At 40.5% G+C, this 18,040-nt stretch overlaps 2 protein-coding genes across 3 annotated transcripts in view; both read right to left on the bottom strand.

Moving 5' to 3' along the window:
• Nucleotides 1-5,190: 5,190 nt before the first annotated feature.
• Nucleotides 5,191-6,006, bottom strand: LOC125481138 (late histone H2A.2.2-like). Its single transcript, XM_048592298.1, has one exon. It carries the CDS (start codon nt 6,004-6,006, stop codon nt 5,563-5,565), a length of 444 nt encoding a protein of 147 aa, XP_048448255.1. The 3' UTR covers nt 5,191-5,562.
• Nucleotides 6,007-6,395: 389 nt separating this feature from the next.
• LOC125481136 (late histone H2B.L4-like) overlaps nt 6,396-18,040 on the bottom strand; it is a 13,410-nt gene continuing 1,765 nt past the window's right edge. Inside the window, exons 1-2 of one of the 2 annotated variants that reach the window (XM_048592297.1) lie at nt 7,071-7,470; nt 6,396-6,681 (exon numbers count right to left, since the gene is read on the bottom strand). In XM_048592297.1, the coding sequence (XP_048448254.1) occupies nt 6,579-6,681; nt 7,071-7,444 (477 nt within the window). In that variant the 5' untranslated portion in view covers nt 7,445-7,470 and the 3' untranslated portion in view covers nt 6,396-6,578. Of the gene's footprint in view, nt 6,682-7,070; nt 7,471-10,596; nt 10,679-18,040 lie in introns of those variants that run through there. The other variant, XR_007261225.1, reaches the window with a different exon arrangement.

The raw sequence follows: 18,040 nt of genomic DNA, 5'->3' as shown, positions 1-18,040 counted from the left end.
GAGGCCAGCGAGGCTTACTTGGTGGGGCTGTTTGAGGACACCAACCTGTGTGCCATCCACGCCAAGCGAGTCACCATCATGCCGAAAGACATCCAGCTAGCCCGCCGGATCCGCGGGGAGCGCGCCTAAACGGAGCGTACCTGGCCCTGCACGTTAACCCCGAGAAACCCAACGGCTCTTTTCAGAGCCACTAAACTATCCAAAAAGAGCCGAACTGATGTATGATGTGCGTTTCGTTGTTATATTTCCATATCTTACCATTATTGCACCGGCCTAATTCAGCTGTAATTGCAAGATCTGCACATGGCTGAAAAAAAACAAGTGCGTAGGACTGATACATTTGTGTGATTTAAATTAAAACTCAAGAAGCGTATTTTAATTATACACAGGTTTAAATTAGTCACAAAATAATTGAAGTATAGGATTCCTGTATGCAAATTAGCAATTCACAGCCAAACCTCTGCTTTTTGCTTCCCTTGGCCTTTCCTCTAAGTCTACTTTCAGCCTCCTGTTTGTTTACCTTGGATTCCAGCATCTGCTGTTTATTTTTTCTGATCACTGTGACCATGGCTGAGAAGGAGGGCGGGGAAAATGGCGCCAAAACGTTAAACGCTTTCTTACAAATTTGAAAATCCCGCTAACATGTAGAAACCATGAGGCGGTTTTACACAGAAGAATGCAAGTGTACCTAACGAGTTGCTTTGATTTTTCAGATTACAAAATCTGTAGTTCACACAACTTGTTTCCTCATTCCACAAGAGGCTTCTCCCTCCCCCTCTCTCTCTCTCTCTCTCTCTCTCGCTACTGTGTTGCTTTAAATGTTTTTTTTAGAATCTCCTCTGATTGTTCTTACCGCTATCTCATATCCCCTCTTTGCCCTCCGGATCTCCCTCTTCAGAATGCACCTACTCTTTTTATACTGCTCAAGAGATTCAGTTCAACCTCATTTTCAATATCTAATATCTTTTTCTTTTCTATTCTCAACGTCGAACCTTAATAATCTAATTCAACCATTGCTCATTAATCCTACTTTAGTAGATGCTCTTCGGAACGTTTGTTCAGATTCGATCAATCAAACGGTCTCTTTCTGCTGTGTTTGGATTCCATGAACGTGCTTCCTGATCGGTGTATTGATAGGGACACCGTCTTTTCACTAGTTTTAAAGTCTCCCTCCCTTATTCCAGCTTACACCTTCCTGCTGTAACTATTGAAGATATTTCTTAAAAGCTGTCCAGTGAAAATATGTGGGTTGAAATTAGAAATAGGAAAGGAATGATCATCTTGATGAGATTGTATTAATAGGCCCCACAATAGTCAGATGGACATTGACGAACATATATGTAGAGACATCGCAGACATAATATGTAAGGATAATAATGTTGTAATAGGTGATTTTAATTTTCCAAAGGTTGAGTGGGACGACATTCGTGTCAAAGGTTTGGGTAGTGAAGAACTTGCTAATTGTGTTCAAGCAAATTTTCTTTAACATGTAAATATTCTTGTTAGAGACAGGGGAAAAAAAATAATGTTTTCTTCAGTAATAGGGCAGGGCTAGTGATTAATGTGATAGTGCAGGAACACTTTGGGTCTATGATTGTAATTCTATCAGCTTTAAATTAGTTATGAAAAAGATAATACTTCCTTGAAAGTTAAAATTTTTAATTGAAGTAAGGCAAATATTAATGGTATGAGACAAGAAATTTCAAAAGTCATACAATAGAATCCCTATAGTGTGGAAACAGCAATTTGGCCCAAAAAGTCCACATCGCTCTCCAAGAGCATCCCACTCAGACCCATTCCCCTATCTAACCCACCTAACCTAAATATTCCTGGGCACAATGGGCAATTTTAGCTTGGCCAATCCACCTACCCTGCACATCTTTGGACCGTGGGAGGAAACCAGAGCACCTGGAGGAAACCCACGCAGACATGAGGAGAATGTGCAAACTTCACACACAGTCGCCCAAGGCTGGAATCGCACCCGGGTCCCTGGCACTCTGAAGTGCTAACCACTGTGCCACCCATTGGAGGAGAGTGTTCACAGGTAAGGGGATGTCTGATAAGTGGAAGGCATTCACAAGTGTCATGTGAAAGTTCAGAGTTAATATGATCGTCTTAGAGTAAAAGGTAAGGCTGGTAGGATAAAGGAACAATGGATTAATAAAGATATTGAGGTTCTCATTGGAAATACAAAAGAAATCGTATTAGATAGATAGAGACGACTGGGTTCAAATGAGTGTCGAGACAGGAGAAAAAGAAATGACCTTTTCATCAGTAATAGAGCAGGGCTAGTTACTGATGTGATAGTGAGGGAGCACTATGGAGTGTAGGGGCATTCTGAACAGATCAGGAAAGCAAAGAGGGGATTCAAGACAGCTTTGGTGTTAAGGTTTAGGATAATCCAAAGAGATTCTACAAGATCATTAAAAGCAAGCGAGTGATTAGAGAGAAAGAGTCGAGCTCTTAATACAAAGGCGACTTATTTGAGTTTTGAAACTCAGAAGACAGGAGGAATAGAAAACAAATATTTCACAAATAATATTGTTGGGGGAGAGAAATAAAAGCTAGAGAACTTGGGAAATAAATATTGATATTTTGAAAACAGTTCATATTACAGAAGAGGAAGCGTTGGAGGTCTTAGAAAGCATAGAGTTGAATAAATGTCCAGAATCTGATATACTGTATTGAGGATATAGTAGGAAGTTAAGGAGGAAATTGCAGAAACCCTTGCAGTAACATTTGTATCGTCTATAACTACAGTGAGGTGCGGCATGACTGGAGGTAGGCTAATGTGCCTTTATTTTCAGGAAGGGATGTAAGGAGAAGCTTAGTAAGTATAGGCCTGAGAGTCTGAATTATGTGGTGGGTACATTGTTGGAGGTGATTCCGAAAGATAAGATTCACATGTATGGGGTAGGTGGGGGTTTTCAAAGAATGGTTAGTGACAGTCAGCATGGTTTTGAGTGAGGGAAATTATATCTCAAAATTGATTGAATTTTTTGAGGTAGTAACCAAGATGATTGAGAGCAGAGTGGTGAACTTTGTTTACTTGGACTTTAGTGAAGTGTAGGGGTGACCTGCATACAACAAAGCGGCCCCTGTTTGAACAAAGACACACAAGGACTAAACAAAATGGGGCGATCTGCTCTAACATTTAAAGTGAAACATACTAATACTTTGGAAGAGATCTGCCCAAGGTCGTAGAAAGGCCCTGCAACCCATCATCTGAGACAACGAGGTGTAGAGCTTGATGAATACAGCAGGCCAAGCAGCATCAAGTCAGTTTTGATAAGAGGATGCCTAAGAATGGACAGATGACTCCAGTCTCAATGAAAGGATGTTGCTCCACTAGAGACATAGCACCAGGGGTCTAAATCTTAGCTTAGACTAACTCCCTAAACAGCTACAAAAAAGAACAACAGCTAAAGGTATTTCATAGCAGTTAGCGTTTTAAACTATAGTATTAAGAAAAAAAAGGTTTATTTAAAGAATTATTTTGATAATCACAGAAGTAGGTTTCAATATATAATCAGAATATAATACAAGCAGTTGAGGAAAACACATTTAAACCCATGTGAAAGTGAATCAGCTTTAGGACATGCCTTGTCTCACATCCAAAACAAGCGAGATTGATCCAATTCATTAGTGACAAAGTGCTAGCAGTAAAAGTAGCTGTAGAACTTTACACTTTAATTACTGTTATAAGATTAGAACTAATCATGTAGCTGTTACTTAAAACTAACTGCCATATATATATCAGGATGCGGGAAATATCAAATTTAATCAATCCTTTTAGAAAAGGGTCACACATAATACCACAAATAATAGGATTCAAACAGCTCTTAGAGATAAAGTCTAGGACAGACCAGGAGTATAGCTAACAACTTATAGAATGTGAATTAATAGGATGCATAGAAAGATCCCCAAGGCCCAGTGATGACAATGTCTGGTAAACACCATGAAATAATGAGAACCTAGGCTGTTCCTATGACCATGATTGATTCGGTGTCCCATGGGGTTGGGTGATTGGATTAAGGTGAAGGACAGTGACTACTTTGCATTTGATTATTGTAACACGTAGTGTATAAAAATGCTGTACTTCCTTGTAAAATCAAAGTGTGTCATTGATCTCTCTTCCAATCTGAGCTGCAGATTAAGGGAAAAATGCTTTCTCACATCGAGAACAGATTTGTGGAAGATCCTTTGGCCCTCTCCCTGCATTAACTGGTTTCTTCTTGAATAAACATCTTCCACTTGCTTGAATCCGGTCTGCGTCCTGAGTATTTGTTTCTAGCCAGGGTTTGAGGGGGGAAGCGTGGGAATGAGGAGGGTAAGTGTCAACGACTTTGTGTAGGAAATGTTCTTCATGGCAGACAAAATAATAGGGTAAGATTACATGGGACTTGGGGTGAGGCTGGAAATTGGATACAAAACTGGCTTGATGGCAGGAGACGGAGACAGCTTGGCAGTTGCTTTCTGGACTGGAGGCCTGTTGCTAGTGGTGTTCCACTCCAACTTGTGTTGGGTCCACTTCTGTTTATCATTTATATAAATGATTTAGATGAGAATTTAGAAGGCATGGGTAGTAATTTTGAAGAGGTCACCAAAATTAGTGGTATAGTGGACAGTAAAGATGGTTATCTAAGATTACAAAGAGATCTTGATCAATTGGGTCAATGGCTTGAGGACGGGCAGATGGAGGTACTGAGGCATTGCATTTTTGAAAAACAGAGCGGCAGGTCTTGTACAGATACAAGTAGGGCCTTGGATAGTGTTGGAGAACAGAGAGAACTAATGGGTCAAGTATACAGTTCTTTGAAGTTTGCATCAGCTGTAGACCACGTGGCACCTGGCTTCATTACTCACTCCTTTTGAGTACAGGACAATTTTGAGACTTTTCCTGAAGCACTATATCAGGTTCTGGTCACCCTGTTAGGGAAGGATATAATTGCACTGGAGGAGCTTCAGAAAAGGTTTGACCAGGATGTTGAGATAACACAATATGGAGCTCGAGGAACACAACAGGCCAGGCAGCAGAGAAGCAGGAAAGTTGACTTTTTCAGAAAAAGGGTCCTGACCCGAAAAGTCAACTTTTCTGCTGCCTGGCCTACTGTTATCTCGTACTTACTACTTGATGCATTGCGTCATTTTAGCTCTTCTCAAATGCAGTTACAGGAAATATGAAACTGGTTGTGAGCGAGGGACTGAGATGCATTTATATGACGATGATTAAAGTCACAAGCAGTTACAGAGCAATAACAAATAATGCAATCCGAACGTTATTACAAATGCGATTCATTATAAATTCGTGAAAAACGTTTCACTTTCCATGTGTTTCAGCTGTTCCGTGAACGTGACTGACTGCCTCCTGTTAGTAAAGATTTCATGTTAGATCATACACGCAGTGACAGTAAAATTATCAAATAGCAAAGGGGCTGAAACGGACATCAAACAATTAATGCACAAAAAGACATGCCGACAGAGATGGTCCAGCTTCTTTCACTGATGTTGTGGGTGGCTCTTAAAAGAGCCTTTGGGTTGTCAGAGTAAACAACAGTCTCTTCATTTTTTAGTGGCGCCCCCAGCGGTGGTTTTCTTGGGCAACAGCACGGCCTGGATATTAGGCAGCACCCCACCCTGAGCGATGGTCACCCCTCCCAGCAGCTTGTTGAGCTCCTCGTCGTTGCGCACGGCCAGCTGGAGGTGCCTGGGGATGATGCGGGTCTTCTTGTTGTCCCGGGCCGCGTTACCGGCCAGCTCGAGGATTTCAGCCGTCAGATACTCGAGCACCGCAGCCAGATAGACCGGCGCTCCGGCACCCACACGCTCAGCATAATTACCCTTTCTCAGGAGCCTGTGAACACGGCCCACCGGGAACTGCAAGCCAGCCCGGGACGACCGGGACTTCGCCTTGGAGCGAACTTTCCCACCAGCGCCCTTTCCTCTCCCAGACATGACCACAATCTCACAAGCACTTTTACGGAGAATGCTGTAACCCGCCCACATTCCGGCCTCTTATACCTTCGGGAGGAATAGTGGTGCGGCCATTGCTGATTGGTCACCTTGTTCAGCATCGCCAAATATCGTTTCAATTCCCAATCAGATATCTGCTTCACTCACCAATCCGGAGAGGGCCTGGGGAGGAGGCCGGAAAATACCGGCGCCAAATCATCAACCGCTTTCTTTCTGATTTGAAAAGCCCGCCAATATGTACCAAAAAGTAGGAAGTTTAACACAATAGAATGCACGAATACTCGAGTTAGTTTACTCTTCGATTCTGAATGTATACTTTATATAATCTCCCTTTCCCTCATTTCCCTAACCTCCTTGAATATGTCAATTTCTGACCTAGAATCGGATTTTCTGAACATTAAATGCAAGCGGAAACAAAAAAGCGCCAAAATCTGCACTCTGCAACTAATTTATTTCGCATTTCAAAACACCCGATAAGTTGATAAAACATTCGACAACGTTCTTCCAGGTGAGCGCCTTAATTGCGGACACCGTTTTTCGAGAATATTTAAAAGCGGCCCTCCCTTATTGCACTCGATCAGAGTTCAGCAAAAGCTCCACATTTACTATGTCAGTCCAGCAGCTGTTCTGGTTTTATCTCGGCTCATTTTGAAAGTATCTCCCCGACAGCAAAAAGCCTCAGCAACCTGACAAAACCCGCGAGGAGATCTGGAAATAAAACAAAAGGGTGAAACGGAACTCGGAGGAAAAGTATATTTTCTTGCTTGCCCTTTTGCATCCCCCACCGGGTCTTGTAGCTTCTGAATCGATTGAGTGACAGAGGGTAACACGATCACACAGAAATTGCTCAAAATAGGTCATTGGTGTTTAACATGATCACTGTCCACAGGCAGCGATTACAGATGTGTATGAACACATCCGAGAACAAGCGCGCACAAAGTCAGGGATCACTTGTTAATTTACAGAAAATTTATAAAATACAAATGTCGTGCAAACATTAATATAATAGCTCAGCTGTTTCAGGGAAGCTGTGGGTGGCTCTTAAAAGAGCCGTTGGGTTTTGGTTGTGTTTTTCTCAGTACAATTTGGTGTCTCACTTGGAGCTGGTGTACTTGGTCACCGCCTTTGTACCCTCCGACACGGCGTGCTTGGCCAGCTCCCCGGGCAGCAACAGCCGCACTGCGGTCTGGATCTCCCGGGAACTGATAGTGCTGCGCTTGTTGTAATGGGCCAGGCGGGAAGCCTCCCCCGCGATGCGCTCGAAAATATCGTTGACGAATGAGTTCATGATGCTCATGGCCTTGGAGGAGATGCCGGTGTCGGGGTGAACCTGCTTCATCACTTTGTAGATGTAGATAGAGTAACTTTCTTTCCTGGACCTTCTCCTCTTCTTGCCGCTTTTCGCTGGCGCCCTCTTCACCACTTTCTTAGCGCCCTTCTTGGCAACTTGTCCTTTCTTTTCCTCTACCATTGCGACACTCAATATCCAACACAGAATAAGACAAAGCGGACTCAGAACTCGCTTTTTATAGCCTGATGGCGTCAGCAATGCTAATGAAGGATGGGAAAAAGCCTTGTTCCTGAATGGGTAGTTTACAAGAATGTTCAAACATGACATTAGCCTTTCTGTGATTGGTTAGTGTGGGACACAACATGGATCTGCCAGGATCTGCAATGAAATTTCAAACGCAAATCGAAATTTTGTACACGGATCAAACTCCGAGCTTTCTCTAAATCGTGAGATCCTAATCGCGATTTATTCTACATCTTTTATAATGGTTTTCTTTTCTCCTCCGTTTAAAAATGTCATCACGTTAGTTGTCAAGTGACAAAATGCACTGAAATCTGACAGTGGTGTGTTTCACTCCTGGAAATGATGGAACTACTGACAATTGCATCGTGCTTGATGAACATGGGAGTTAGGGAATGTTCTCTCTTGCTTGTGTTTCTTGTACTACACTCTCTGAAGTTTAAGGACATTATACCAGCATCTGCTCCGTCAACACCCTTCAGTTTTCGTTTCCTCGAAAGGTTTGACGTCCTTCTTCAAATCTCCAATGAGTATAGGCCCAAACTTTTCATACTTTCCTCAGAATACCTGCCAGCGTGTGTCGGTATCAGTTTTACTCGGATTACCTCGATGACAAAAGAGAACGGATGTCCTGTGACCCGTGCCTTTCGCTTTCTGCTGATTACACAAATTTTACTCTCTATCCCTTAGGCTCTTCAATCAGTGTCAGCAGCTTTCTGCCTACATTTCACTTCCTGGAATCTTGCTTTGCACTTAATTAGTGCGGATGTTATTTTGTGCATTTCAGTTTCTAGCAATAATTGTTTTTCAAGGATTTTCTCTGAACTTTATTTGTCAACACGTCAGTTGTATTCACACTGATTATTGTCAACTAAGAATATTTTGAACACAGTACCTTTTGCAAATTTTAATTGTGACAATCTCTTGTGTGTAGATTTTTTTTTTGTTTTATCACTGTCAATGAGTCCCTGATTACAGTGTGAATGATATTGTGTTGTTCAGAATTTCAGGTTGACGAAGGGTTAGTTTTATTTCTCATTATTGGCTGTGTAAAAATGGGAGTGCAATTATCGATCTGCCATTTCAGCTTCCACGAGGTGAATGATTATTACTCCCTCACAATCTGTCCATCAGTTTCTGCTGACCGAATGTGAGTGTGTAGTAATTAATCTGTCCCAATCAGTTCCTCCAGTGATTATGCTTGTGTAATTATCAGTCTATCCCCGAAGCTCTCTCCTGTGTGAATGTGTAATTGTAGTTATCAATCTGTCGCTATCAGGTCTTTGCTGTGTACGTGTGTGCGTGTATTTACCAATTTCTGCTGTGAATGAGAGTTTAGTTATCCATATGTTTATGTTCATTTCACAGCCTCTCTCTCAGTTTCTGCATTGGCAATATGGAAATGTATTTATTACCTGTACCTGTCCGTTTCTATCACGTGAAAATGTAATTGTTGTCATTAATGTGTCCCTGTCAGTTAGTGCAATTCAAGGTTGTGACTGTAGTTATTAACCTGGCCCTCTTAGTTTCTGTTATGTCCAGATTGATCTGGACCTGTCAATTTCTGCTAGGTGCATATGTGAGTGTCAATACATGCCTGTCAGTTTCTTGTCTGAACATGTGAATGTAGTTATCAAAACTGTACCTGTCAGTTAATTTGCTGTGAAACTGGGTGTGTAATTATCAATTTGCTCTTATCAATTTCTGCATTGTGAATACGAGTGTGCTTACTCATCTTTCTCGGACAGTTATTGTTGTGTGAATGTGTGAGCATATTTACTAATCTGTTCCTGCCAGTTTCTGAAATTTGAATGTGATTTTATTTATCAATCTGTACCAGTCAGTTTTTATTTTAGCACTTTCAGTCTCTACCTGACAGGTTCTGCTATTTCAACATTGGAGTTCAGTTACTGATCTGCAATGCCAGTTTCTGCTAGGTGAATGTTGCAGCACAGTTATTCATTTATACCTCATACTTTCTGATATCGAAAATTGTAGTTATTAACCTGTTTTTGTTGGTAAGTGCAATGTGAATGAGAATATAGTTATTTGGCAGTTTCTGTCATGTGAACATTTGAGTGTCATGAATCTATCCATCACTATTACCACAATATTAGTGGTGTGAATAGTTATCAACATGTCCCTGTCAGTTTCTGCTGTGAGAAGATATGACTGTAGTTATCCATCTGGCCTGTCAGTTTCTGCAATGTCAATTTGTATGTTTAGTTATGGATTTATATCTGTCATTTTCTGCTCAGAGTGTGTGTGAGAGAGTGTGCACGTGTAGTTATCAATATGTCGCTGTCAGATTCTGCACTGTTGATATGCATGCAGTTATTAATCTGCACCTGTCAGTTCATGCTGTGTGACACTGGGAGGGTTATTACCAAGCTGTTCCTGTCAGTTTCTGCTGTATGGATATGTGAAGTTAGTAATCAATATGGACCTGTGAGAATCTGCTTGTGAAAATTGGAGTGCAGTTATCATACTGCACCTGGCAGTTTTTTTTTTAATCTGTGGATATTTGAATGCAGTTATAAAATTGGACCTGTCAGGTTATGCTGTGAATCTGGGAGTGTTATTATCAATCTGTTCTTCTGTGTTTCTATGATGTGGATATGTCAGGTCCTGTTAGTTTGATATGTGAGCATAGTTACTTCAATCAACAAACATATAAAATCGACCCCATATATAAACTCATACAGATCAAAACCAGAAATGACAGTACTCACCATAACAGACCAGACAGTATAAATTCCACGCGGAGTAGAACACATCACTTCATCAGAGGCTCCACTGATGATGTCACCGAGCATGGTGATGAAAACATCTGAACAAAAACAAGCCAGCTCAGCGAGCAAGTCAGCAACATTATCCCAGCAACTACCTGAGCTGCAGCTCTTTGTCAAACTTGAAATGCTGAAATTTGTTCAAACTGGGCAGGTGTGCATTGTGAATGGTGAAAAAAAAACTTGTATTTCCTCTGTGTTGTTTGAGCATATCTCGCTGGAAATTGACTTCAATGTATGTCTGACTCAATCTGCTCTGTGCCTGTGGGAAGGATGTTCTCTGCTCTGACAGCGGTAAAATACCTTCTGTTTGTTAGAAGCAGCTGGTCACACTTGGCTTTGGACTGAGGGAATATCACTTTCTCTTAGTCCTTCAAGTATTTGCCTGGAGAAAGACAGAAGAAAAACCTCCTGTAAATCAACATCAGCCAAGTTTGATAATATTTAATTGATCAATGCAATGTTTAGCTAATAATCATTACAATATTTTATTTCAAGCCAGGAATTTGAACAGAATTGTGTGTCTGATTCCACTCTTGCTCTAAGCTGCTCCCTGTCTGGTGATTTTTCTTTTTGTTAATTCCATACCAATTGAGTGAAGTCCAGAAACTAACCAACAGGTGTACAGTTCCATGAATGGGGCTACCCAATGCAAGTGGGTCTGTGAATATGAGTTTAGTTGTTGATCTATTCATGTCAGTTCCTACTTGGTGAATGATAACTACACTCTCACAATCTAAACCTTTGTTAAATTACTTCTGTATTCACACAGCAGAGACTGACAGGGACAGATTGATATAGAACCATACATCCATTGAAATGATATACCACTGAAGAGGGCTGTTTGGCCTATCTTGTCCATTCCAACCCAAAGACAAACAGATGGCTATTCTAATCCCACCTTCCTGCACACAGCCCACAGCCCCACAGATTAAAGCACTGTCAGTTTCTGTAATGTCAAGGTATTGATCAATTTGTCATCTTAGTCTCCGTTTTGTGAATATGTAAATATAGTTATCAATTTGTACCAGCCAACTTTTTCTGTATGAATATTTGAATGTAGTTATCCATCTCTACCTGTGAAAATCCAAATACAGTTATTAATATGTACCCGTCAGTCTCTACAATTTCAATGTCCAAGTTTAATTACCAGCCTGTACCTGTCAGTTTTGTTCTGTTCATCTGAGAGTGTCAGTATTGATCTGTACCTGTCAGTTTCTGGTTTGTTAATGTGTGAATGCATTTATCAATATGTACTTGTCAGTTTCAGCCAATGTGAATGTGTGAGTGCAGTTATTAATCTGTGCCTGTCAGATTCTGCTATGTGAATTTGACTGTCATTTTAAGTCTCTACCTGTCAGTTTTGTCATGTGAACAAGTGATTGTCAATCAATATGTCCCAGTCAGTTGCTGCAATGAGAAATTGTGACTGGTTATCAATCTACAGTCATCAATCTGTCCATGCCACTTTCTTCCATGTGAATACACGTATGTTGTTATCAATCTGTAGCTGTCAGTTTCTGCTCTGAGAGTGTGGGTGTATTTGTCAATCTGTTCCTGTCAGTCTCAGCAATGTGCACATGTTAGTGTATTTAACAATCTTTCCTCATCAGTTTCTGCTCTCTGAATCGGAGTGTTTATTTATCATTTTTTCACTGTTAGGTTTTGGTTTTGTGAATGTGTAAATGTATTTATAATTCTGTACCTGTCAGTTATCTGTGAATTTAGTTTCGATCTGTTCTTATCAGACTTTTGTGTGTGAATCTGTAAATGTAGTTACCAATCTATACCTGTCAGTTTTGCTTGCTGAATGTGTGTGTGTAATCGTTAGTCTATCCCTGATCGATTCCGCTTTGTGAATATGAGAATTTTGGAAGCAACTGCTCCTGACAGTCTCTGCAACATGAATGTATGATGTACTTATCAATTTTTCCCTGTTAATTTCTGCTCGGTGAATGCGAGAGTGTTATTATCAGTATATACATGTGTTATTCTGCCCTGTGAATATTTCAACGTCTTTATCAAATTTTGGATAAATTTTAGAGATGGATAGCATATTCAAATTTTGTCAGGAAATTTTCACTGCATACGAGAGTGTACCCGTCAGTTTCTGCAATGTGAATACATGAGCGCAAGTTTGAATCTATGCCCGTCAGTTTCTGCCAAGTCAGTAAATGAGTGCAGTTATCTGTACCTGTCAGATTCTGCTGTGTGAAATTAAGTGTAAATATCAAACTGTATCTGTGATTCTATGCTATGTGATGTGGGAGTGTTATTATCCATTTGTTCCTGTGAGTTTTTATTATGTGACTACGAGAGTGTAATTCCAAACCTGTCCCTGTCAGTGTCTCCTCTATATATCTAAGAAAGGAATTAATCTGTACCTGCCACTTCTAGCGATGTGAATTTCAGTGTCGATATCAACCAACACCTAGCAGTTTCAGCTATGAGATTGAGAGTGTTGCTATCAGTCTCTAACTTTCAGTTTCTACTATTTCAATATGAGTTTAGTTATCAATTTGTACCTGTCTGATTCAGCTTTATGAATACATAAATGTAGTTATCATTATGTACCAGTCAGTTTCTGCTAGGTGAATATGTCAATCATTCCTTATCAGTATGTGTGTTGTGAGTATGTGAATGTGATTATCAACTTGTAAACCTGTCAGTTTCTGCTCTGTGAATATGAGAGAGGTGGTTATCATCTGTAGCTGTCAGTTTCTGCTACGTGAATGAATGAGTGCAGTTGTCAACCTGTTCCTGTCAGTTTGAGCTGTGTATGTGTCAGTGTAGTTATCCATCTATATCTGTCAATTTCTGCAAGGTGAATGTGAGATTGTAGTTATCAATATGTACCTGTGAGATTCTGCTCTGTGAGTATTTGAGTATAGTTATCAAACTGTACTTGACAGTTTCTTTTTCCTTTGTGAATATGAGAACGTAGTTGTAAGTCTTTACCTGTTAGTTTGTGATGTGGGAATGTTCGTATCAGTGTCTGCAAGGTGAGTATACTTATCCATCTGTGCCTGTTGTTTTCTGCTATCTGAATGTAAGAGTGCAGGCATCAATCTATGCCTCTCAGCTTCTGCTATGTCAATATGTGAGCTTGGTTTTTCATCTTTACCTATCAGTTCCTGAGATGTGAATGTGTGGGTGCAGTTATTAACATAACCCCAAGTGTTTCTGCTTGTAAAAATGCAACCATATTCATTAAATCGTACCTGTCATTTTCGGACACGTGAATATGAAAATGTAGTTATCAGTCTGTGACTGTCAGTTTCTGTTCTGTAATTGAGAGAGTATGCTTATCAATGTGTACCCACCAGTTTCTGTTGTGTGAATATGATTGTCATCATCAGTCTGGACCTTGTCAGTTTCTCCCCAGTTAATATTCTTGTGTAATTATCAGACAAGACCTGCAAGTTTCTGCTCTGTGAATGATTAATTATTAATTCATTAGTTATTACCCTCTGCCCATCAGTTTCTGGTTTGCGAATGTCCAGGTGCATTTATCAATTTGTACATGCCAATTTTTGCAACATGAACTTGTGCATACAGTTATCAATCCGTTCCTGTCAGCATCCCTTCTGTTAATATAAGAGTGCAGTTATCAATCTGTTCTGTCACTTTTAGCTCCATGAATTTGAGCGTCTAGTTACCAATCCTTCACTGTCACGTTCAGCTATGTGAATGTGAATAGAAAAAGCAATAGTCTCATGGTATTATTGCTGGACTATTAATCCAGAGAGCCAGATATTGTTCTGTGGACCCCGGTTCAAATCCCATCATGGCAGATGGTGGAATTTTAATTCAACAATAAACTAAAAATAAGAGTTTACTGCCAATTCTCCACGAAAAAAATCTGGTCCTCTAACGTCCTTTTGGGAACAAAATCTGCCATCCTTACCTGGTCTGGCTGACATGTGATTCCAGACCCACAGCAATGTGGTTAGCACTTAACTGCCTTCTGTGCACAATTAGGGATAGTCAGTGACACACACATCCCATGAATGAATTAAAAAAAAGGAAACATGTGGGAATGCAGTTATCAATCTGTCTCTGCCAGTCTCTGTTTTTTTTAATGTGATGAAAGTTATCATCCTGTACCTGTCAATTTCTGCAATGCCAGTATATGACTGCAGTTATTAATTTGTACCAATTTTTCTTGGTTTACAATGTCAATATGAGAGAATTGATCTGTACCTGTCAGTTTCTGCTATGTGAGTGTATTTATCAAATTGTTCCTGTCAGTTTCTGCTTTGTCAATCTGAGAGTGCAGTTATTAATCTATACCTGTCAGTTTCTGCAAGGTGAATGTAAGAGTTCTGTTATGAACATATACCATCAGATTCTGCTCTGCGAGTATGTGAGAGCAGTTATCATGCTGTCACCATCAACTTCTGCTCTGTAAATCTGAGTGTAGTTATTCATCTGCACTTGTCAGTTTCAGGTTTGCGAATGTGAGTAATTATCATTCTCTCCCCATCTGTTTCTCTTATTTGAATGGGTTTAGTTATCATTCTGTCCTTGTGGAGGCGAGGGAACTTGGGGAAATAAATATGGATGTCTTGAAAACAGTCCACATGACATAACAGGAGGTGTTAGAGGTGGTAAAAAAACATAAAATTGGCTAAATCGCCAGGGCCTGATCAAATTTTTGTAGATTTTCAGGATATCAGGATTTTGTGGGAAGCTGTGTTGATAATTTGAACAAATGACATTGTTTTCTTGCTTTCTTATAATATTTCATAGGTAGGATCATTCAATCCCTATCACTTATTGCAGTATGAATGTGCGACTATGGTTATCAAATCTGTACTCTCAGTTTCTGTTATGTGAATGTGAGAGTGCAGTTATAAATCTCAGTTTCTGCAATGATAATGAGAGTGTAATTATCAGTCTCTGTCAGTTTCTGTGAGATCCAAATGGGGGTTGAGTTATTAATCAGTACCTGTCAGTTTCTGTCATATGAATGTGTGAGTGTCATCAATCTGTCCCTGACAGTTACTGTAATGCAGGTGGGTGACTGTCGTTATCAAGCTGTAGCTTTCCATTACTGCCACGTCAATGAGTGTAGTTGTGCATCTATATCTTCGGTTTCTGATGGTCAATTCGTGAGTGTAGTTGTCATTTCTGTACCTGTTTGTGTTTGCTTGTCAATCTGAGTTTAGTTATCGATCTGTACTTGTCAGATTCTGCTCTGTGAAAATGTCAGATTAGTTATAAAACTGTACCTGTCAATTTAAACAATGTGAAACTGGGAGTTTTATTATTAATCTGTTCCTGTCAGTTTTTGCTATGTGGATATGATAGATTTGTTATCAAACTTTCTCTGTCAGTAACTACCATGTGAACGTCCGAGTCTATTTACCGGTCAGTCCCTGTCAGTTTCAGCTCTGTGTATCTGAGTGTGCAGTTATTAATCTGTAACTGGCAATCTCTGCTACGTGACTATTTCAGGGCATTTATCAATCTTTCCCTATCAGCCAGTGAGTGTGCTGTGAATATGTGAATGTGCTTAGCAATTTGGACCTGCCTGTTCTGGTATAGAAATATAGATAGCAATTTCTCCTTGTCAGTTTCTGATGTATGTGTTTATGAGTGTAGTTAGCAATCTGTACGTATATGTTTCTACAACATGAATAAGAGTACAGATATCACTCTTCCTCTGTATGTTTCTATTCTGTGAATATCTAAGTATAGTTATCAATCTGTACATGCCAGCTCCTGCTTTGTGAATCTGTGAATTTAAGTTATCAATCCATGCCTGTCAGTTTCTGCTTTGAGAATGTATGAGTGCAGTTATCAACCCGTACCTGTCAGTTTTTGCTCCATGCATTTGTTTTGTGTAATGGATTGTGTAATGTAAAAGCAAAGGGTTTTGTAACTCCAACAGTGCAGAGTCTAACTGGGAGACATTATATCAAAGGCTGTTCTTCAGGACGTCAACTTCTCCGAGTGCATAGTAACATAATTTTGTGAATAATGCTGAGGAATGGATAGATGTGGCTTCCTTTGTTAGACTCTAAGGGAAAGGGCAATGAACAAATCAACTGTATTCAGCTGAATGACCACAATGTTCCTTCTATCTTAATTATTCTATCATGGATATCACATAACCCTGCTCTGTGGTGCAATGGTGCAAGCCATCAGCAATACTCTTATGATGCTCTGTGGTGGGGATGAAGAAAGCAAAAAGACTTGTATTTTGTCTTACAGTGGAGAAGATTTAAACTTATTGAACATGGTTGAACTCTTTTTGCTAAAAAAAAAATTTAACAATTACAAGATTTAGTTAAATGGATCATTCTTCATTGCTTTAAATGGTGATTATATCATTAATGTGAAGAAATTGCATTCTATTTTCTTGCTTTTTTGCAATATTTTATTGGGAGGGGCAAGTGACACTGTAGAAAACTAAAGTGAATTTGGAAACAAAGTTAAACAATGTTCTTTTTTCAAAAAAAGAAAAAAAAAAAAAAGATTTGCTAGACAGATGGAAAATATGGTTTCTATTCCTGAAGGTGAACAAGTTGAGAATTATGTTGTGATAAAGTTGGGGTTGGCAAATTATATACTGTCATGACACACTTATTGCAATGGAATGCTGGCTGAATGGAATTAGAATTGTCAGGTGCTTGTTTTTGTCTACTATCAACTTGATGGGCTGAAAGGTCTTTTTTCTATCCTGTAGACTCCTCTGCTTATATAAAGAAGAGCCACAAACATTTTATATATATTTGCTTCTGTTACCTGTAGTGTGTATGGGTATACATTGTTGTTAGTCTTTGTATCTTATGTGTTGATACAATGAGCATATTTGGGACTCAGTCTGAATCAGTCAGCACCTTTGTGTATGTGTCTGTATGCGCTCAGTAGTGATTTGCTACTTGTCAGTAACACTACTTGTCACACGTGGTTGTTGAAACTATGTAACAACGTGATGTCTTTCTTTGAGGGGGTAACAAGGTGTAGAGCTGGATGAACACAGCAGTCCAGGCAGCATCAGAGGAGCAGAAAAGCTGACGTATTGGGACTGGACCCTATTTCAGAAATGGGGGTGGGGAAGGGGACTCTGAAATAAATAGAGAGAGGTGAGGAGACAATGTTGGAAGGTGGATAAAGGACCAGATAGGTGGAGATGGACAGTTCAAGGAGGTGGGGATGAGGCTAGTAGGCAGGAAGTGAGGGTGGGGGTTGGTCAGCGAGGTGGGAGGAGCGGATCGGTGGGAGAAAAGATGGACAGGTCAAGGAGGCGGGGACGAGCTGGGCTGGTTTTGGGATGAGGTTGGGGGTGGGGAGATTTTGAAGCTTGTGAAGTCCACATTGAGACCATTGGGCTGCAGGGTTCCCAAGCGAAATAGGAGGTGCTGTTCCTGCAGCCTTCGGGTGGCATCGTTGTGGCACTGGAGGAGGCCTGGGATGGACATACCGTCCAAGGAGTGGGAGGGGGAGTTGAAGTGGTTTGCGACTGGGAGGTGCAGTCATTTGTCATGATGCGAGCGTAGGTGTTCGACAAAGCGGTCTCCAAGCCTCTGCTTGGTTTCCCCGATGTAGAGGAGGCCACAACGGGAACAGTGGATACAATACACCACATTAGCAGATGTGCAGGTGAACATCTGTTTAATGTGGAAGGTTTTCTTGGGGCCTGGGATGGGAATGAGGGAAGAGGTGTCAGGGCAGGTGTAGCACTTCCTGCGGTTGCAGGGAAAAGTGCCAGGGGTGGTGGGGCTAGTAGGGAGTGTGG

This window comes from Rhincodon typus, unplaced genomic scaffold (assembly GCF_021869965.1).
Source record: "Rhincodon typus isolate 14 unplaced genomic scaffold, sRhiTyp1.1 hic_rhity00000982, whole genome shotgun sequence".
In the NCBI taxonomy this organism is placed as follows: domain Eukaryota; kingdom Metazoa; phylum Chordata; class Chondrichthyes; order Orectolobiformes; family Rhincodontidae; genus Rhincodon; species Rhincodon typus.
The sequence above is the reverse complement of the archived record's forward strand: the minus strand, read 5'-3'. Positions and strand labels throughout refer to the sequence as shown.